General features: G+C 42.4%; 4 protein-coding genes across 4 annotated transcripts in view; all 4 read right to left on the bottom strand.

The window, feature by feature from the left end:
- Positions 1-3885, bottom strand: part of LOC125016019 (butyrophilin-like protein 2) — a gene marked incomplete at its 3' end in the record, with an annotated part of 80320 nt that extends 76435 nt beyond the window's left edge. The window contains exon 1 of the mRNA XM_047598187.1: positions 3804-3885. The remainder of the gene's footprint in view (positions 1-3803) is intronic.
- Positions 1-15819, bottom strand: part of LOC125016138 (lamin-A-like) — a 35069-nt gene extending 19250 nt beyond the window's left edge. The window contains exon 1 of the mRNA XM_047598378.1: positions 15686-15819. The gene's annotated coding sequence lies outside the window, so the exon portion shown is untranslated. The remainder of the gene's footprint in view (positions 1-15685) is intronic.
- LOC125006318 (myelin-oligodendrocyte glycoprotein-like) overlaps positions 1-22764 on the bottom strand; it is a 126673-nt gene that overhangs the window by 51580 nt on the left and 52329 nt on the right. The window lies entirely within an intron of this gene.
- On the bottom strand, positions 43-21220 carry LOC125006244 (myelin-oligodendrocyte glycoprotein-like). The gene is made up of 5 exons (XM_047582180.1): positions 21204-21220; positions 3073-3175; positions 2107-2448; positions 286-340; positions 43-46 (listed from the first exon to the last, which is right to left on the bottom strand). The coding sequence occupies exons 2-5, from the start codon at positions 3152-3154 to the stop codon at positions 43-45; spliced, it is 483 nt and encodes a 160-aa protein (XP_047438136.1). The 5' UTR covers positions 3155-3175; positions 21204-21220.

The following is a 22764-nucleotide window of genomic DNA, read 5'->3' as shown; positions in this document are numbered from 1 at the left end:
GTCAAACTAAAATCATGTCGTGGTCCGTTCTGTAAGCGTGTTCTACCTGGAACATGTATGTGAGCCTCTCTGGTCTGGTGGGTGTTGTTCTGTTGGACTCTACAGGTGAAGCTGTTGTTGTGTCTCTTGTCCACAGTCACTCTGCTGCTGACAGTATAGAGGTCATCAGGACCTCTGACTGTCTCTGGAGGTCCAGCAGAGAGCAGGTTTCCCTCAGCGTCCAGCCACAACACCTCAGGCTCTGGATACCAGCCTCTGGATTCACACTGTAACACCACTCCTCCTCTGTCTCTGTCCATCCCTGATAAACTGATGACGGGTGAGGAGACAGGAGCTGATGCTGAGGACAAGGAAGAAGAAATGTGTATTTTAGGTATTTATGTTCCTGTTACCTCCTGAGGTCTTGACCAGAGGATGAGGGGAGGAAAATCAGAGAAAATAGTTCCCAGGAGAAGGAACACATCACAGAGACTGGTTACCATGTGTTAAATAACAATTAATCCATCAAAAACAACATCAATAAAAAGCCTCACTGAAAATGCTGGTCGCCAACGAAACAAAACACCAGACCCAACAATCACAAAAAAAAAAGATTTTCAAAATAGATTTTATTCATCACAGAGGATAGATTTGTTTCCACTTGACTGGACATATATTCAACACAGCAGAAAAGCACCTTCTCCAAGAGACTCAGACAATGTTGTTTGTCTTTGAAGATCGATGATTTTGGGGGTGAGGTCTGATCATTTTGTCCTGTCATTGAAAGCATGGTGATCAAAGCTGAGTTTATTGACCAGATATTTGAAAATGTCCACTCATTCAACTATCTGAATCATGATCAGCTGATCACAAACACACCACAACAACTACAGCGTCACCAGAGCCGTGACACCCCCTCCAAGATACAAACCAATTAAACTTGTTTGGACACAAAAGAAATAAACTACCAACTGTGGCCGAAAAGGTCGACATTCATTATTAACATTCTCACCACACCAGCAGGACAGAGCATCACGTCCACGTTCAAGGTAAAGACTCACTACATCCTGCTACTGTTCATCTGGGAGATAGGACACACAAGACTCAGCCTCACACAGGAACTCTGTCACTGTGGGCCCAACCGCCTGATGGACCGCCTTAAGGTCAAACCACCCTTTCATCTACTCCTGAGAGGTAGAGAGTGACTCCTTTGCAAGTGAAGAAGCAGTAAGCGAGTTCTACACTGAGCCATAAAATCAAGGATGTTTGTCTTGAGAGAAAAACTGGCTGTAAACTGCTCCCACAGTTGCTGCCAAACCTCCACATTGTGGCCAAACACCAACTGAGATGGGCTGAAAACAAGACACTCCTGGTTTGTGTCACGGATTTCAAACACAAAGGGCAAACCCTCATCCCAACCTTTACGTGTCTCAAAACAATACTTCTGTAGCTTCACTTTCAGAGTCTGATGCCACTACTCCAACAGACCCTGTGACTCTGGGTGGTATGAACTGCTCAGAGTGTGACACACCTAAAACCTGCAATGTTTGTTGAAAGGTTCTTGAAACAAAAATTCATGCCTTGATCAATCGGCACAACACGTGACAAACCAAACCCAACCAGTGATGTAATTTTTCTAAGCGGGATAACCTTAAGAAAATGGGTGGACAAACACATCGTTGTCAACAGGGATTGATTACCGGACTTAACTTTTGGCAATGGACCAACACAGTCTACGATCATGTGTTCAAAAGGGGGACCTTCCTGACTGGGTTTACTGGTCAACTGGCAGGTGTGGCAAGTCCTGTAGAAACGCTACATATCTGCCTTTAACCTTTGTCACCTTCTGTTTGTTAAGGGGAATATTTTTATCAATATCAAGTAGATGTTTGTGGCATATTTTCCTTATACAGTTCTAGCCCTAGCTATTAGCTCTAGCTCCCACATTCTCACTGTGGTGTCCACCTCTAACATTTTCAGTTCAATCTCTCAGTGAAAGTCTCTTCCTTCTCTTTCTCCCACTGGAAACCTTCACCTTAACCCATAAATGTTCCACTGAAATCCTTTTCTAGAGAGATAAATAAAGACTAAAACAGTCCTGAAGTTGTACATCATGTCTTCACTCACCAACATGTAGCTGGACAAAAGTCTCCTTTTCCAGTGATGGAATAAAACATTTGTATTTTCCCTCATCAGCGAGTTTCACTTTGGAGAGTTTCAGTGAAATGTTTCCTTTCGTCAGCTCATCAATGAACAGAGATGTTCTCCCTGTAAACAAATCATGGTTTTGACCAACAAGTTCCTGTTGGGAGCGCCAAACGTGAACAAATCTGGGCTCCAGATCAGGTCTCGCCCACTCCAACGTCCAGTCAGTGACGTCTTCAGCAGGCTGCAGGTAACATGGTAAAACCACATCTCCACCAAGAGTTGTTACTATTGGCTGAGATGAACCGATCAGTTCAGACTGACCTGGAAATCAGAGAGAGTCTGTTTTAATATTTGTAGGGAATATGAACATCACCAAAACTATCAGGTCAATGTTCCTGAGTCTGTATGGGAACATTGTGTCTGATCAATTAGATATAAACTAAAATGTCTCCTAGATTAGAGAGTAGAAAAAACAATGATGGCAATGAAGTCATTCTGAACTCATTCAACAACCATTAGACTAAAACTGGACCAAGAATTTATAGAAATATCACAAAGCTCACAGAGGTTCTACAGAGGTTCTAGGTTCTTAAAATGGAAAATATTACAGATTTCCACTACATTAGGAAATGATGCTACCTGTCTGTACTAAATACCTGTATTGTGTTTATTATCTTTCTTTCCACTACGGCAGAGAGGAGCAGAGTGAATTGTGTTTAGTGTTGTGTACCATTCTGACTGTCACTCATATTTACAAGGCTCTTACTGTAGTTCTTAACTAAAACATTCAAATTAGCAAGAACCAAACTCATTTCAAATAAAATACATTTCAACAGTGAGACACTGGCAACAAACACAACACACACATTGTTTGATCTAATTACCAGCAGTGAATTACTTATCACTTTCAATCCTGAGTTAACGTTTTATTTGGGTCTAATTTACCTTCACAGACGTGTGTTAGGAAAACATGGAACACCAACACCATGAGAGATGAGAAGTGAAAGGTCAAGTATAGTTCATCCATCTGGGAAAGAATCGCAAAGATCTGGAAGAACAAAAATATATTGATTAATACTGAAGAACCATATGATTAACAAAATAAAAAGGACAAAACAGGTTTAGTGTCAGACAGGGATGGCCTGGAAATAACACAGAAAAAAAAAGAAAAAAAAACACAGCAAGTTAGAGCTGAACACAAAGATGATTAATAATTACAAAGATGATTCTTCAAAGTCTCTGTTAATGTTCAAAGTGAGCACTGAAAGAACACCAACTCTAACCCTACAGTTACCAAAGGGTGGAGCAACAAAATGGTGACATGTTTCACTTCAAAGCAGGTGCAGCCCCCAAATACTCATGTGAACTGTAAAGGGTTTATACATGGAAGTAGTTTCCACCAGTAGAGAAACCCAACCACCACTTTACTCTATTGGAAACACTTGGCTCCATTTTCCACAAACAAACCTTAACTACAGTCGACCAAATGTTGAAACTCACCAATAAATATGTTTATATATCAGGTAACTAAAGTCAGACTTTGACCATGAACAACACTTCACTCTTATCTCGTTGGTCACAGCGCCGCTACAAATCCCGACATGTCATTGTTTTATACTTTGACTTTCATAAAACCCGTCTTTTCTCTGCTATGTGTCTCTGTCTCTGTTACATACCGTTCAGGAAGCTGGTTCTGACTCCATCAGAGGAGGAAGGTTGAGGGACGTCTGGAGGAGAGGACCCACAAGAGGACGATCGACAGAGAGGTAGAAGGAAAACAACTGACAGAGATAAGGAGGAAATGGAGGCAAAGAATTCTATGGATCCAACTACCTGAAACAGGCTGGGTGAGTGCTCAGTGACAGACGCTGATTGGCTAGACTCTAAAAACAAACACGCCCACATCAACTCAGCTGTTAATGGACAGAGTCTCATACTTTCACTTTTGTTCCTCCACAGTAAGTTTAGATGCTGCATATGTGAACCCTGCTGTCAGGATAGTTTAATGCATTCACATCATCAGCAAAGATGATGAATTAAATTACTACAAAGACTATCAGAACTAATGTGTTTACATGTGAAAAGGCGACAAACACAAACAGAATTCCTGCTCAAAGAGTTTCTACCAGTGATGAACGGGCCCTCACACCCTCCTGACTGAGCTGGACCCTCGTCCAGACTCTAAAATGTCTGTAGGACAAGTTCATTGAAATACAACGCCCCGAAAATGGACCCAAGAGAAATATTTGTACCTCTTGGAGGATTACAGACATGAGTAGTTTACAGACATGTCCGGTGCTGCTCAGACATTTTTACATGGGCCTCCAAAAGAAAGTGTTTTACATTGTGAATAAAGCTTCATGAGTTTTGAACAACAGTTCACTCAAGTTCAGCATGACAGACCAAAAAGAAGCTGATATCCCCAACTGCATGTTACATGTTCTTATGGCTTCATGTCATCACATTTGTGGTGGATCTGGGGTCCGTTTCACAAAGCAGGTTTAGTGAAAACTGAGTTTATTCACCCTGAAATGAGGAAACTCTGAGTTCATCCGTTTCACAAAGGGAGGTAGATCAAACCAGAGAAAGCAAGATAACTCTAGCCTGTTTCACAGAGAGAGGTAACTTAAGCTCTCGGTCAGTTACCATAGTAACAGACTCCATGAACCTAACCTGGTGGGGACCTGGTTTTATTCATTAAACCTGGAGTTTCTCTCTGTCTCCGCCCTCTTTCAGCCATACACACCATTTGATTTCCTCTTTCATTCATTCAGCAGGTGAGTTTTGGCAAAGTCTTGTTCTGACATCTGTCAAAAATCATTAAAAAAATCAGGGTCAGTAGCTCTGTCAGAAGTCCATTAGGACCAGTAGGAGGCGACTTTTTTCACCAACATGTCGTTTTTTACAATGATCCCGTGGATGAAGGTGCAGCATTACTGCACAGAGAATTAAATATTCATCAGAGATGTTTTCAGACATTGATGTTTTTAGCATTTCCAGACAATAATCTTTTTGAGCCGTACCATCAGAATCTGTTGGGACAAAAGAAAAATAGACAAATAAATAATTGTATGAATAGACCTTAAAAAATATCTATAGCCCTCTTACATTTTATAAAGATGCTTGTGTGTTGGGGGGTGGACTCAGAGGATGAGCTCCTCCAGGGATTCCCTCAGACACTGGCCTCCAATATTCTGGCTTAGGACCAGCTCCTCTGCCTCCGTTAGAGGTGGAGGTGCTGGACCACCACCCATCTGCCTTCTTTCTGTTGGCTGAGTAGATGTCTGTGTTAGTTTAAACAGGCTGAATTATTTAACAGAACATGATATAGATGAGAAGACATTTATGTGTGTGAAAACAGCATCATGTTGTGGATAAAACAAACTGCACAGTCAAACAGCCACTTAATATTTACTTCACAGTGTAAAACATGATCAGAAACTCAGAGTTTTCTAACTCAGAGTTCAGGATCAGACTCAGAGTTTGTTGAACCTGCTTTGTGAAACAGACCTCAGGTCAGTTCACTGTCAGGTTTAGAATATTGAGGTAGTAGGAGGCGAGGACCCAAATGCAGGACAAATGAGGCAGGCAGGACTCCAGGGGAAAAGGGCTATTTAATAATTAACAAAAGGTGCTGCACACGGCATGAAAATACAACAATCAAAAAGGATCATGACATAGCATGGAGACAAGGACCGTGGCATGGAGAAAACAACATTAACAACACAACAGAGAACAAAGGGAAAGCAGGGCTATAAATACACAAGACACGGGTAAAACTAATGAGGGCGATCACACCAGGAGAAAGCAACCAACACGCACAAGGCAACACAGACAGGAAATCTGAAACTTAGCAAAACAGGAAACACAAAACATGACACAGACATGACAGAAACACAAGGAAGCAAGACAGGCAGGAAACTAAGAAACATGACAAAATAAAACAGGAAACTCCAAAACATGATCCACAGAAGAAAAGACAGAGACAGAACCATGACATTCACTGACTCTCTTTCTCCTGAAGGTGGTGCTATGACCATCCCTGAACGTGGCCTCATAAATACATTCAATACTCTGACTCCTGTCAAACATGTTCAGCAACATTAGCCAACGTGGATGTGAATTATGTCAACGTCCTGTTTTTATGGGGAACTCTAAAGTGTGAGGTGATGTAACGTCCAGACCGTGTGACAGAGACTCAGGTTTTTAAGACATTTTTAACCATTTAACCATTTTTAACCAACAGTTTGAACCATCTAGCAAAATGGCCGACGTCCTGTTGGTTTCAGTGAATCTTAGCAGGACACATGTGTGCATGGAATTTCATGGCCATGAATAAAATGTAGTTCATGGGGCTTTTATTTATTTATTTATTTATTTCAACCTGATGGTAAATACAGCAAAATGATGACATTTTCACCAGAAATTGCAGAATCTCAGAATCAAAATCATCTTCATGGCCACGTATGTTTGGACATATGAGGAATTTGTTGTGGTGGTTGGGACAATAAACATGAGACAGAATCTCCTGAACTGTCCTGACTGTTTAAGCATGTTAAGTCTGAGTATATTCAGGAAACAAAGAAAGACATAAACACACTATGCTTCATTTTGACCAGTTTCTTTCTGATTATCTTTATTACAATTTGTGTTGAACTCATTGTGTGTCTCTGTTGTGTTGGATGACATTTGGTACAAGAGCAAGAATAAAACTACACAGACAACTTTTGTTTTGTGTGTGTTGGTCATGGTTCAGTCCTGTATCCTTAATCCTCATCCGCTACCGGTACCAGGGTCTGTATCCTCACCCCAGAGTTACATACAAACAATATAAATAATAACCAAACATAGAGAAATTGCAGTTTTAAGTTTTTATTTTAATATTGTATATAATATATTTAAGTGCACTGTTTATCACACACACCAGTCAATAAATGGAAGAGTATATCTTTGTTTATTAAATTGTAATAACATTTAAGCTTCTCATGGTAAATGTGAAAAATCTGTATCATTATCTGGTTCATAAATGATCATATGTCTTAATTATATAAAGATTTACAGTCAAACGTGTCAAAAAATAAAGGTAAAGTACTCACATATTAATTCTGTCAGATTTTAACAACATAAAACACTGATGTCATCCTGTAAAAGACCAACGTTCACATCAAACTTGACTAATCCAATTAAATGGAGCCAAGTGTTTCCAGAGACTTTCTCTGCAGTGTGTGGTTTCTGCAGGAAGATCTGAGTCGTGCTGTTTCTCATCTATAATGTTGCTGTTTGCTGGATTACTGAACTTTATTGAAGGAGTTCAACTGAGAACTATTTCACTGCAGAGAGACCTGGACTCTGTCTCCAGACTTCCAGGACTTCAGGTCCTCCCACACCAGGTCACCAGGTGGAACAAAATGAGGCTTATGGTCTGGATGGTATAACTGTAAATGTAGTAAATCCAAAGGTCACAGAGTCACAGTCAGAAAATAATAATTAGCAAAACTGAAGGAAAAGTAAGAAAATGGAAAATATAACGACATCAACGAAACATCTACAAAGACTCACAAAACCCATCTTTCCAGTCTTGAGTTTCATTGATGGATCAAATGTGTATGTGATGGGTTCACTATTGTTGATCTGGACTTTTAACTGACGTCCTCCCAGTGGTTTGTCCTGCAGGACGGAAATGAAACACAAGAAGAAGAACGAGACTCAGAGACAGGAACGAATGAATGTTGGTGTCTATTAAACCTGTTGCATCAATATTTTCTATGAAAAAAATACAGAAAATGGATTTTGACCCTTAAAACAACATCACCTGATCAAACTTGTTTCTCAGACAGATATAGTAGTTCTTGGCATTAACAGACACAGTGATGTCTCTTAATGTCTCCTGACTGTCTGAGCTGCTGCTGTTCTGTGTTTGTTCAGGTTTGATTCTCTCTGACTGGGAGGAGACGACATCCACAGATTAGTCCTTTCACATCAGTCAGTTTCATGTTCTATCTCTCAATCATTCAGACTTTATTAGTGAAGCACCTCAGTCTCCAGTTTCCTCTTCAGTGTCTCCACTTCTTTCTCAGCTCTTTTCTTCTCCTCCTCTTTGAGCTTCTTCTCCCACTGAGAGTGAAGTCACATAAAGAGACATGATGAGAAACATTTACGTTGATTGAGAAACATGACAAACTGATTTGGTTCTAAACTACTTCCTTATTATGGAAATAAAAGTTCTGGTTTCAACATGAACCTCTGTTTCCAGCTCCTTTATTTCTCTCTGATGCTTCTCTTCCTGTTGGTTGATCTGCTTCATTAACTGGTAGAACAAAGAGATGAAGAGAGATTTCATTCCTGATCAGTTCTGTTTAATACTTGCACTTCTCTCTCCATGTCTATGAGCTTGTTCTTCACCTCATCTTTTATCTCCTCCATCTCTTTGTTTCTGGTCTCCAGTTCCTCCTGCAGCTTCTTCTTCTCCTCCTTTAGTTCATTGACCTGAGTAAAAAGGAGGTGAAGTCCAGATTGTTAACAGTCAGACTCTAACTTGTCCAGAACATATTCTCTATTATCTACTGTGTGGATTTTAAATGCTGTTTATTCCTGCAGTTCTATCATTTGACCTGTAGATGGAGCAGAGTTGTGTTTGTGTTTGTCAAACTCCACCAGTAGTTCATTAATAACAGAGAACTCAGTATCTCTGAGATTAGAGTCAAATATGTGAAGGTTTCTGTCTCTGATCAAATCATTTCTTTGTGTGTTGATCCAGCAGGTGGTCTACATCATACCAGTCTATTGGAGTTAGGAGATAGGACAGAGTATTCTGGCTAAAACATAGTCAGACCCCCTGACCTTCTAACATGCAGAGAGATGATGTTGACCACTATGGAGGACCAATTCTGACACAATAAATAATAATAATGATGAATAAATAAATAAATATTTGCCATAAATAATTAAACAATTAAATAAATACCTAAATATGCACCAAATGTGACATCAATGCTATTTATTTATCCATGTATTATTTATTAATGTATTGATGCACCACTTCATATGCATAACGAAATGTTATTCAGCTGTCCACGCTGGCTGAACTGTCTTCTATTGGTTGATCGATGAGTGCACGGATAGACTGCACATGTCTTTTCAAAGTCAGCCACGCAGTTTGATTTGAAAGGGTGCAGCGACGACTCCAGGCTGGAGCCGAGACGCTTAGCTGATGTGGCAAAAAGTGACAGTCAGTCAGGACTATTTACCTTTTGCAGTGGACCCTGTCTGATAGCCTGTTGCATTTAGCATCATACACTGGCACAACTGTTGACCCTCGGATATTTGGCGGAAGTGGTACATCGCTTTACTGTGTTTGTCTGCCACACGGTCGAATGCCCAGTATTGGAGGGTTGAACCTTGTTTCAGTACACGAAGCTAAGCTCCTCACCCTCCTGGTTTGAAGTAGTTTGCATTGGCTCCCACAGACATAATAAAGAGTAGACGCTGCATTGACTGCTACTACCTGTAAGAACTGACCATAGACATATATACGTATATAGACTTAGACAGACTTTAATGATCCACAAGGGAAATTAATTGATCATAGCATCTTAATTGACGCAAAAACATTAGCCGTTATACAGCTTGATAGAATAAGAAAGGAAGTTCTGTAGTGTTCACTATGGCAGCGGAGCTGAATCATTCTGCTGGAGAATGAGCTCCTCTGACCCTCTAATGTTTGTAGTGGATGGGATGGATTGTCCATAATGGAGAGCAGTTTATCCAATGTTCTCCTGTCCCTCAGTGAGACAAACGATTCCAACTCCATACCGATCACTTGTCCAACCTTTCAGATCAATTTGTTGATCCTGCTGATGTCTTTTTTGCTGGTACTACTCCCCCAACAAACCACAGCAAAGTACAGAGCACTCGCTACAACAGACTGGTAGAAAGATTCTGGTAACTTACTGCACACATTGAAAGACCTGAGTTTCCTGAGAAAGTAGAGTCTACTCAGGCCCTTCTTGTACACAGCATCACTGTTGTCCCTCCAGTCCAGTCTGTTGTTCATGTGGAATCCCAGGTACTTGTAGTGATCCACTACTTCCACCTTCCGGCCCCGAATGGTGATGGGCTTCACTGATGTCCTCTTCCTCCTGAAGTCAATGACCAGCTCTTTGGTCTTGTCCACTTTCAGGTGTAGTTGGTTTGCCCAGGACCACTCCACAAAAATATGCGATCAATGTCCTATACTCCACCTCCTGTCCATCTCTGATACACCCTACCACTGCCGCATCATCAGAGAACTTCTACAGGTCGCAGGACCCAGAGCTGTATTGGAAATCAGAGGTGTACAGAGTAAACAGGAAAGGAGATAAGACAGTGCCCTGTGGTTTCCCTACATTACTGACAACTGTATCTGACAGGGAGCCTGCCAGCCGCACAAACTGAGGCCTGACAGACAAGCAATCAGCAATCCAGGAGACAGTGGAGGAGCTGACACCCATCCTGAGCAAATCACTCACTCATCAGAAAGGGCTGAACTGTGTTGAAAGCGCTAGAGAAATCAAAGAACATGATCCTCACAGTGTCCTTCCCACCATCCAGGTGAGAGTGAGCTTGCTGCAGCAGGTAGATAACATCATCATCTACAGCAACATGAGGCTGATACGCGGACTGAAGAGGGTCCAAGACAGGGACCACCAGGGGTCTCAGCTTAGCCAGAATGGTCTCTCCAGGACCTTCAAGACGTGTGACGTCAGTGCAACCGGTCTGAAGTCATTGAGAGCAGATGGGATGGGCTTCTTCTTCTTCCGCACTGGTACTATGCAGGATGTTTTCCACAGTACCAGTATACTGTATATATCTATGGAGCTGACGAGCTGTGTGGCCACCATCTTGGATTGGTCATCAGCTCCATTCACTCACCTGTTTAAAAGGAATTAATCTCACAGGATTCTTTGCTGCAAATGTCAGACATGTGACTATAATCCAGGATGATTATTTACACTGAGAACAAATACTTTCATACTTTAAATGCAGGCCGTAGGCTTAACAGTAATAGAATATTTTGAATCCATGTCCAAGTTTATCAGTCTTATTTATTTTATCATCTGGTCCTCGTCTGCTTATCTGGGTCTGGGTGGTGGGGGCAGTAGCTTTAGAGGGGAGGTCCAGACAGCCCTCTCCTGGCCACTTCCACCAGCTCCTCCAGAGGAACCCCCAGGTGCTCCCAGGCCAGACAGGAGATATAATCTCTCCATCATGTCCTAGGGCGACTCCGAGGTCTCCTACCGGTGGGACATGCCCGGAACACCTCTAAAGGGAGGCTTCTTGGGGCATCTTCACTGGATGCCCGGACCACCTCAACTGACTCCTCTCGACATGGAGGAGCAGCAGTTCTACTCTGAGCTCCTTACCCTATCTCTAAGGCTGAGTCTGGCCACCCTATGGAAGAAACTCATTTGGGCTGCTTGTATCCACGATCTTGTTCTTTTGGTCATCATCCAAAGTTGATGACCATAGGTGAGGGTTGGAACATAGATCGACCATGTAAATTGAGAGCTTTGCCTTTCTGCTTAGCTCTCTCTTCACCACAACGGACCGGTTAAGTGCCCGCAACACTGCAGACACCGCTCCGATCCATCTGTTGATCTCCCGCTCAATTCTACCCTCACTCGTGAACAGGATCCCGAGGTACTTGAACTCCTCTACTTGAGGCAGGACTTCCTCTCCGATCCGGAGTGAGCATCTCCGACTGAGAACCATGGCCTCAGATTTGGAGCTGCTGGTCTTCATCCCAGCCACTTCACACTCGGCTGTGAACCGCCCCAGCAAGAGCTGGAGGTCGCAGTTCGATGACGCTAAGAGGACCACATCATCCACAAAAAGCAGGGACAACATCCTCTGATCACCGAACTCGACAACCGCCACCACCCGGCTGCGCCTAGAAATTCTGCCCATAAAAGTTATGAAAACTGGTCCAACCCTCACTGGGAACAGGTCTGACTTACAGCCGGCTACACAGACCGAACTCGCGCTCCTTTGCTACAGGGACTGAATGGCCCTTAGCAAGGGGCCATCCACCCCATACTCCCGGAGCACCCCCTACAGGATGTCCCTGGGGACACGGTCGTAGGCCTTCTCCAAACCCACAAAACACATGTGGACCAGTTGGGCAAACTCTCATTTCCCCTCCAGCACCCTAGCGAGGGTAAAGAGCTGGTCTATGGTTCCCCGCCTGGGACGAAAACCACATTGTTCCTCCTTGATCTGAGGTTCAACTATCAATCGGGCCCTCTTTTCCAGCACCCTGGCGTAGACTCTCCCGGGAGGCTGAGGAGTGTTATCCCCTATAGTTGGAACACACTCTCTGGTCCCCTTTCTTAAAGATGGGAACCACCACCCCGGTCTGCCACTCCAGAGGCACTGCCCCCAATGACCATGCAGTGTTGCAGAGGCATGTCAACCAAGACAGCCCTACAACATCCAGGGCCTCCAGGCCTGTTTCCCCTAAGGAATGCATGTTGCTTGGATTGAGGAGCTCCACAAAGTATTCCTTCCACCACCAGACAACAGTGCAAGGAGACATCAGCAGCTCCCCGCCCCCACCGAAAACGCTGTGGGCCAGTTGCCGTCTTCCCTTGAGATGCCAGACAGTTTGCCAGAACCTCTTTGGAGCCGACCGTCAGTCTTCTTCCATGGCCTCACCGAACTGCTCCCATGCCTGTGTTTCTGGCTCAACGACTGCCCTGGCCTCAGAGTGTTTAGCCATCCGGTACCGGTCAGCTGCTTCCGGAGACCCACAGACCAACCATGCCCTGTAGGCCTCCTTCTTCAGCCTGACAGCTCCCTTCACCTCTGGTGTCGACCAGCAGGTTCGGGGGTTACCAACACGACCAGCACCAGCAACCTTGTGACCGCATCTCACAACAGCCGCCTTGACAATGGTGGAGTGGAACATGGCCCATTCGGACTTAATGTCCCCCACCACCCCCAGGACGCGGTTGAAGCTCTGTCAGAGTTGGGAGTTGAAGATCATCTTGACAGATAAGACTATAAAGTCAATCATCGACCTACGACCTAGGCCGTCATGGTGCCAAGATCACCAATGAACAACCTTATGTTTGAACATGGTGTTAGTTATGGACAAACTGCGACTTTCACAATAGTCCAATAACTGAACACCGCTTGGGTTCAGATCAGGCAGGCCGTTCCTCTGAATCACGCCACTGCAGGTCACGCTGCCACTGCCCATGTGAGCGTTGAAGTCCCCCAGAAGGACAATGGAGTCCCCAGTCGGGACACAATCCAGCGCCCGACCTAAGGTCTCCAAAAAAGGCGGGTACTCTGAACTGCTGTTCGGTGCGTATGTGCAAACAACAGTCAGGACCTATTCCACAACCCGAAGGTGCAGGGAAGCAACTCCTTCGTCTATCTGGGAGAACGCCAACATACAGGCAGAGAGTCTTTGGGCAAGCAAAAAGCCCACCTCGGCCCTCAGCCTCCCACCCAGAGTAACTCCAGCAAAGAAGAAATTCCAACCCCTCTCAAGGATTTGGGTTCTGGAGCAGACACTGTGTGTCGAGGTGAGGCCGGCTATATCTCGTCGATAACGTTCCATCTCTTCCACAAGCTCCGGCTCTTTCCTGGCCAGGGGGTGATGTTCCATGCTCCAAAAGCCAGTTTCCATAACCAAGGATCAGACCGCCAAGAAATGTGGGATTGTTCATTACATGTAGCTGTAACATTTACAGTTGTCATTTCTTACCAGGTAATAAGCTATTGTGTGTCCCCTTGACATCAAATTGGGCTATATGTGACCCCTGAACTAAACGGAGTTTGACACCCCTGACCTAGATGGTATAAACAGGGAGGCAGAACAGCACAAAAAAATGAAGCCAAAGCAAGTAGAGCTACCCCTGGTGTCTGGCTGCAGTATAGGTCATAAGCTCCACCCCCTCCATGTTAGTGGGTGGGACTTGGGTCAAACTGAAACACTAAAATATACATAATTTTTTTGTTTTCAAGGATGGTTTCAGTTATGTAGTTGGGTAGTTGTCATGTTGTTATGGCGTTATAACATTAACAGTGCTTTAACCTTCTGCAGAGGACTGTTGTTTGCATATTCTACATACGTATACCATGGATCGCATCGGAAACATTTTTCCACCATCCAGTGGTTAGAGTATAAAATATAATACCAAAAAATATATATAATTATTGGAAATACATTTTGTCACTAAGTTGTTATAAATGTATGTATTTACTTTGTACTGTAGTCGCAAACAAGTAAAATATGAAAACTACAAACCTCATTCTTCAACAACTCCACTTCCCTCTTAATTTGCTTGATAGGCTGTCTCTGCATTTGAGAAGAATGAAGAGAGAGATGACAGCACTTGGAAACAAATGATGGACATACAGGTTGTACGAATGCAGTGATGATGGGATAACTCACCCTGGGTGGTAAAGCAGCCATCACAGCATTCTCTTTCTTGAACTGGGAGAGCTAATTAAAGTTAAGAAAACAAACAGATCTGATCAGCTCTGGTACTTGGTTGCATTAAATTCTAGGCTTCCTTTTGTGTTTCTTATCTAATTTGAAGAATGTAAATTTTACTTTTTGGTTTGTGTTTCTGAATGTTGTTTCTGATGAGAATGATGTGTGTGAATAAACTACTTCTCTCTCCATGTCCATGAGCTTGTTCTTCACCTCATCTTTTATCTCCTCCATCTCTTTGTTTCTGTTCTCCATCTCCTCCTGCAGCTTCTTCTTCTCCTCCTTTAGTTCATTGACCTGAGAGGAGGAGAAAACCTGCAGTTGTATCATTTCACCAGTAGATGTAGCAAAGCCACAGTTGTGTTGATCACAGTGTTTATCTGTGTGTCTCTACATGTTTCTCCATCTCTTCAGTCTTGTTCTTCAGTTCTTCTTTGGTTTTCTGCAGCTCTTCTTCAACCATCTCATATTTCTCTGTCTCTTTTATCTCCTCCATCTCTTTGTCTCTGGTCTCCAGCTCCTCCTGCAGATTCTTCTTCTCCTCCTTTAGTTCATTGACCTGAGAGGAGAAAAAAAACGAAGCTGATCATTTCACCTGCCCCTGGAGACACGGTCGTAGATGGAGCAAATTTACAGTTGTGTTGATCACAGATAGATCCTCAGTGATACATTGATAGTGTTTATGTGTGTATCTCTACATGTTTCTCCATCTCTTCAGTCTTGTTCTTCAGTTCTTCTTTGGTTTTCTGCAGCTCTTCTTCAATCTTCTTATATTTCTCTGTCAGCTATCAGACAGACAGATGGATGATGATCAGTCAGCAGGTTTACTGATCAAACTTTCTTCAAACTCATCAATCTGAACCTTTAATCTTTTACTTCTTGTCTCTTACATCTTTAGTTTCTTCTAAAACCTCCATCTTCACTGTTTCCTCTGTCAGGAGCTTTTCTCCTCTGTCAACTTCATCTCTTGATCTTTTCTTGGTTTCTGTGTAAAATCAAAGCAGCTGAATTCAACTAGAAAAGACGTTTGCTGGTGTTTTACATCATTAATGTGGTGACTCATCTGTAACTTACTGGTTCTATTTTGTCTCCACACAAAGAAGACACATGCTAAAATAACCATGATGCTGACAACTAAGCTAACAGCCAAACCAGTGTTGATGGGAACAGCAGAACTAGGCGAGGACAAGAAGAAATCATCTGAAATGAAAACACACAGAGTTACATGACAATAACTACACAATCACACACAAACTGTATCAAACTAAAATCATGTCATGGTCCGTTCTTTAAGCGTGTTCTACCTGGAACCTGTATGTGAGCCTCTCTGGTCTGGTGGGTGTTGTTCTGTTGGACTCTACAGGTGAAGCTGTGGTTGTGTCTCTTGTCCACAGTCACTCTGCTGCTGACAGTATAGAGGTGATCAGGACCTCTGACTGTCTCTGGAGGTCCAGCAGAGAGCAGGTTTCCCTCAGCATCCAGCCACAACACCTCAGGCTCTGGATACCAGCCTCTGGATTCACACTGTAACACCACTCCTCCTCTGTCTCTGTCCATCCCTGATAAACTGATGACGGGTGAGGCCGCTGTATCTGGAACTGAGAAACAAAATGTTTCAAACCAGAGTCAGTGGAAGTAAAAGTCAACTTCAGGTCAGAGTTGATGTCAGAGGACTATACTTGATACGTCTACTCACCAACAACAAGCTCAACAAACATCTCTCTATTCATGTCTACAACGTAACATCTGTACGTTCCTTTATCAGACAGCTTCACGTCAGAGAGTTTCAGTGAAATATTTCCATGTTTCAGTTCATCAGGGAACAGAGATGTTCTTTCTCTGTATGATGGATCTTTTTGTCTTTTAAAGTCTGCACCATTTCGCCACACCAGGACGAAGTGGTTCGACCTCTTCCACTCCAACGTTGCTGCAGAAACGTCCACCGAAGGTTTGATTTGACAGGGTAGAACAACGTCATCACCAACTCTTGCTACAATTGGTTGATGGGAATCCACTGACTCCGACTGACCTGGGATGAAAAAGGTTGAACGTATATTCTTTTGATCAGTCAGATGCGTTGTCCATTGTGCAAATAATAACCAAAATACAGTTAAGTTACAGCTTTACATAGCCCAGATAGGGTTCCTAGGTTCCTAGTGTCCTTAATCCAATAGAAATGTCATGGAAGGACCTGAAGCATCAGTTCCACCAACATTGGATTAGGTTGGTTTTATTACTGCTTCACAAGGCCATTTGGTCATGTTGATCTCCAAGATCCTGTCCGTTTCTGTTTGGTTTGGTTACTTTGTTTTGTCCCACACACACACACACCTACACACATTACTTACTTCACGCCTCATATTGTACATATTTACTGGTTTTGCAATCGTTTGTTATGATTTCAAGTAAAATAATAGTTTGAAATCAATCTTTCTGTGCAGGATTGTATAAAATTCAAGCAACACTGTGAATGTCACTTTAAAGATTGCATTGTTCACATTACCTCTACAGTAGTGATTCAGGAGGAGACAGAAAACCAAGCCAGTGATGGATTGAAGCAGGAAGTGATGGAACAGATCATCCATCTTAGGGATCCAAGAGTCCTGAAAATAAAACAGAACAAAATATGTGAAAATGGTAATTAAAGGGAGATTAATTCAAGGTTTTTGGTTTGCGACCAATGTGTGCTCTTGACTTTCCTTTCAGAATTAGAATCAGAGTCAAAATCAGACTGTTTTTGCGGCGGGTGGTTTTGGCATACAATGTTCTGACCATGGATCGGTACAGGTCCTGGACGGAGAGAAAGTCAGTGGCAATAATCCTCTTTGCAGATCTGATTGTCCTCTGCAGTCTGTCCCTGTCCTGTCTGGTGACTGATCCAAACCAGACCGTGATGGACATGGTCAGGACAGACTGGATTATTGCTGTGTAGAAGATGATCAGCAGCTCTTGGTTGTACTTCCTGAGCTGACGCAGGAAGTTCAACCCATGCTGGTCCTTCTTTACCCTAGGACCCTAGGAATCTGAATGAGTCCACGGTAGGGACAGTGATGGGTGACTCTTCCAAAAGTCCACAGTCATCTCCACAGTCTTGAGCGGGTGGTTCTGACTGCACCAGGCGACCAGCTGATCCATTTCCCCTCTGTATGCAGACTCGTCCCCATCCTGGATGAGTCCAGTGACGGTGGTGTCATCTGCACACTTCAGGAGTTTCACAGAAGAGTCCCCAGAGGTGCAGTCATTAGTGTAAAGAGACATTTTGTGATGGAGAAGCTCTGGGATGATGGTGATGAACATGGAGCTGAAGTTCACAAATTAGACCCGTGCATGGGGCTCTGCAGAGTCAAGGTGGTTGTTATCGAGACATCGTCAGTGATAAAACCTGTTTGGTGAGCTATGGTTTAGAAGGATGGAGTTAAAAATAAATCTGCCAGTGCTACCCTGGGAATGTCACCCAAGTCCAAATATTATTTTTCCTAGACTCTAACCCTAACCCCAAACCCTAATTCTAACCCACAATAAACATTAAAAGAGCCAGCTACTCCAGATGTATTTTAACGTTTACCAGTGGAGAGGTGGACTAAACATGTCCATCATGAAACACAAATTGTGAGGTATCACAAGTAAAAGTCACTTCAAAAGAGAAAAAGTGGGGTTGTACAGGGACATAAAGAGGTTCAACCAGCACTTTATTCTCTCAGTTTCTAAAATGCACAACAAACTATATCAGTGGGGCCACATATAAACAAAAGAACATCCTAACTGACTTTTGAATGACAAATTTTTGAATAAAACCCCTCATCGACTGACAGTACTGTATGATCACTGATAGCAGAATTCCTGCTGCCAAATGGAGGCTTTACCAAAGAACTAAACTTGATCATTACTGCTTTAACAACAGTCTGTCTACAGATTGTTACCTCGACTGATCCAAACATTGTTTTATACTTTCACTTTTATAAAATCCTTCATCTCTCTGCTGTGTCTCTGTCTCTGTTACATACCGATCAGGAAGCTGGTTCTGACTCCATCAGAGGAGGAAGGTTGAGGGACGTCTGGAGGAGAGGACCCACATCAACAGAGGCACAAACAGACAGGTGCAAATGAAACAACTGAATGAGAAAAGCAATAGATGCAACATGATTCACCTGCCTAAGACAGGTTGGGTGAGTTCTCCGTGTCAGACGCTGGTGAGGTTTTGGCTGGGGTCTAAAAACAAACAACCACACCCAGTAAGTCAGCTGTTAACAGAAATAGTCTCATACTTTCACTTTGCTCCCTCTACAGTGAGTTTAGATGATTTATATGTGAACCCTGCTGTCAGGATAGTTTTATACATTCACATGAGCAGCAAAGATGATGAATTAAATTACTACAAAGATTATCAATTAGAGTCCATGTATTTAAATGTGTAAAGGGGACAAACACTCTTAATAACAGACTTCCTGCTCAAAGAACCAAAATGAGAGAGCGCTGGTTCCACTGGCATAAGACACAACTAACTGGCAAAGACTAAGGGAGACACAGACAATATACATACACACTGGGTAAAATTAGGCACAGGTGAAAACAATCACATCACAACGGCGGGAGCTAACAGGAAGGGCCACCCAATTAATACACAAATGTAAATGATTAACAAAAAACAAATGTAAATGACAGAAAAATAAAACACAAAGCAAAACATGATCAGCTTTATTTTCTCAGTATGACAGCGTCTGGATTCACACTGTAACACCACTCCTCCTCTGTCTCTGTCCATCCCTGATAAACTGATGACAGGTGAGGAGACAGGAACTGATCCTGAGAAACAAAATGTTTCAAACCAGAGTCAGTGGAAGTAAAACTCAATTTCATGTCAGAGTTGATGTCAGAGGACTATACTTTATACATCTACTCACCAACAACAAGCTCAACAAACATCTCTCTATTCTTCTCTACAATGTCACATCCTTACATTCCTTTATCAGACAGCTTCACATCGAAGAGTTTCAGTGAAACGTTTCCATGTTTCAGTTCATCAGGGAACAGAGATGTTCTTCCTCTGTAGGACGGATCTTTTTGCATTTTAAGGTCTGCACCAGTACGCCACACCAGGACGAAGAGGTTTGACCTCTTCCACTCCAACGTTGCTGCAGAAACATCCACTGAAGGTTTGATTTGACACGGTAGAACAACGTCATCACCAACTCTTGCTATAATTGGTTGAAGTGAATCCACTGACTCAGACTGACCTGGAAAGAAAAACAGAGACTCCTTGAGTCCTGCACCAAAATTAATGGCGTTAAGTTTATAGAGTATAATCAGAATCAGAATGGTTCCTTAACCTTTTAAGACCTTTAAGCACATTAAAAAAAACTTGAGATATCTGAATTACCATAACTCACCAGTGGTCAAAATTCAAAGTGAGGCTGAACACTGAGAAGTTGCCATTATAGTAATGATGATGCAAGACCGGGGAGAACCCGGACGAGAGAGTTGTTTGGAGGAACTTGTTAGTAAAAACAAAGTTAGTTATACCCTTGAGATGTCACAAAGATCCTCCAGCCAAAAGCACAACTTCCCAGTATTCAGCCACACTTTGTGTTTTGTCAGCAGCACAAACGACTGTGAGTTACGTCAATTCAAAAACCATGCTTTAATGTATCAATAGCAATCCATTCAGGCTTTTAAGGGTTAATCTTTCAAAGAAATTATTATGATCAGTTACCACAAACATTTAGTTACAAGGAGCTCACAGTACATGCTGGAAACTTCACTTACATTTAGAACTCACAGATAAGTACAAGTGAGTGACAGATTATTTAAATTGTTCATATGTTACCTCTAGATTAGTGAAGCAGGAAGAGACAAAAAACCAAACCAGCGATGGATCGAATCAGGAAGTGATGCAACAGACCCTCCATCTCAGGGATCAGAGAGTCCTGAAATGAAACAGAATATGTAAATACAGTAATTATCGGACAATTCATTTTTCAATTATATTATTGATTGGGTTTCCTATCCTGTTGTAATTAGAGCCTTTGTCTGTTAGAAAATCTGTTGGGGGAGCTCTGGTTTAGAAGTATGCAAGAGTGTCCCCCACTCAATATTATTTATAATGAAGGATTTCAGAATTTCTACACTCAGATCAGTCGATATAACCCTAAAACTAACTGTAACCCTGGCATACAACAAATATTAAAAGAACCAGTTACTCCAGATGTATTTTAAGGTTTACCAGTGGACTGAACATGTCCATCATGAAACAGAAATGGTGAGGTATCACAAGTAAAAGTCACCTAGGGTTGTACAGGGAAGTAGAGAGGTCCAAACAACACTTTATTCTCTCAGTTTCTAAATGGCAGAATAAAAATGTAAGATCAAATGTTTGAATAAAACCCCTCATCAATTGACAGTACCGTACGATCACTGGAGGATTTAACAAAGAATACGTCAGTTTTTAGTATCAGCTACCTAGCTGGCTCAACTAAACGAAACCAAACAACCATTCTACAGATCGTTAGTTCAACTAATCCAAACTTTTTGTTTTATACTTTCACTTCTATGAAATCCCTCATCTCTCTGCTGTGTCTCTGTCTCTGTTACATACCGATCAGGAAGCTGGTTCTGACTCCATCAGAGCAGGAAGGTTGAGGGACGTCTGGAGGAGAGGACCCACAAGAGGACGATCGGCGAAGTCACAAATAGACAGATGGAAAACAACTTAAAGAAGTAAGAAGGAGGAAATGGAGGCAAATGATTCACATACCTGAAACACATCAAGGGAGTCAGGTGAGTCAGACATAGGTTAGATGAGTGCTCACACTCATTGCCTGGAGACAACAAAGAAATAGAAAGATGAAATAAAAATACTGAAACAGAGCAAGTCAGACAGAGACAGACTTCAAGTTTCAACATTTCATGAGTAGTTTTAAGCTGCATGTATGAATCCTGCTTTCGGGAGTTTTAAACATTCACGTTAACAGCAGAGATGAAGTTTAAATATGTTTCCTGCTTTGGTACTTGTTAGAATGATTATTAATCAGAATATACAGTAGTGTTTAAAAGTGTAAGTGAACTTCAGAATGTTCTGAAAATAATTCTACCTCAACCTCAGTGCATTTTGACACAACTCGTGAAAGACAAAGGACAATTTGTTTATTTAATTATAATTTAATTTAATTTATCCTCTCATCAACTGATGCTACAACATTTCTGTTGGATTAAGGTCAGAACTTTGACTTGTTCCTGATCATTTATCTTGTTCTTCACTGGTATTCTTGGGATCATTGTCTTCCTCCATGACCCAGTTTCTCTTCTCATTCAGCTCGTGGACTCATGTCCTGGCATTTTCTTTTGGAGTTCACTGGTAGAGTTCAGATTTCATCAGTCCATCAGTGATGACCACATTCAGCAGAACAGGCCCAAACCAGGACATTAGCGCCCCCATGTCTCATGTAGAGATGAGGTTCTGATGCTGGAGCATGACGATGCCCAAACATTTAAACTATTCTACTCTGGTCTCATCTGTCCACTAAACATTGTCCCACATGTTCTTTGTGGACAGAGAGCAGTGTCTTTGGTTGTTGAGTGGATTCATCAACATTAACATCAGCCAATGTGAGAGAGGCCTTTAGCTGCTTAGAAGTTCCCCTGGGTTCCTCTGGTTCCTCTCCCACTATGATGGAGCGATGTTTGTTGGTGGACCACTCCTGTGGAGGGGAACAGTCGTCTTCAATCTGTCTGACTCTCTGTGGATTATTTGTGGCTTCCAGACTCTTTAGAGATGGTTGTGGAACCTTTTCCAGCCTGATGAGCAACAACAACTCTTTTTAATCCAAAAAGATTTTCTTGAAGACGTTTCGCCACTCATCCAAGTAGCATCTTCAGTTCTGAGAGATTAGTGGGAAATTTTGATTTAAATACGAGAAAACTCTGTGGGTACACCCACCAGGAACTTGCTTGACCAGAAACTGGAGACAACAACTCTTTTTATGAGCTCCTCACATCAGAGCTCATTTGTCTGTTGTCATCACACATTTTAACACGAACATATGTTGTGGAGACAAATCCCTGATTTACGGAAACTAAACCAGGAACTGAACCAAACCTGAGTCTCATCACATTGATGGAAACACTTCCAAAAAAGTGCAAAAAAGTGCACTGTTTAT

The sequence above is a fragment of the Mugil cephalus genome, chromosome 1, assembly GCF_022458985.1.
Source record: "Mugil cephalus isolate CIBA_MC_2020 chromosome 1, CIBA_Mcephalus_1.1, whole genome shotgun sequence".
NCBI lineage: Eukaryota > Metazoa > Chordata > Actinopteri > Mugiliformes > Mugilidae > Mugil > Mugil cephalus.
Note: the sequence above shows the minus strand (reverse complement) of the source record. Positions and strands in the feature narration are given on the sequence as shown.

Bases quoted from the DNA above. Each gene is read 5' to 3' on its own strand.
- LOC125006244 (XM_047582180.1), bottom strand. From the start codon at position 3,154: ATGGATGAACTATACTTGACCTTTCACTTCTCATCTCTCATGGTGTTG. The intron at 2,449-3,072 runs GTAAATTAGACC...TCTGATTTCCAG, and splicing joins CCTAACACACGTCTGTGAAG to GTCAGTCTGAACTGATCGGT. The intron at 341-2,106 runs GTGAGTGAAGAC...CCTTGTCCTCAG, and splicing joins TTTTGTCCAGCTACATGTTG to CATCAGCTCCTGTCTCCTCA.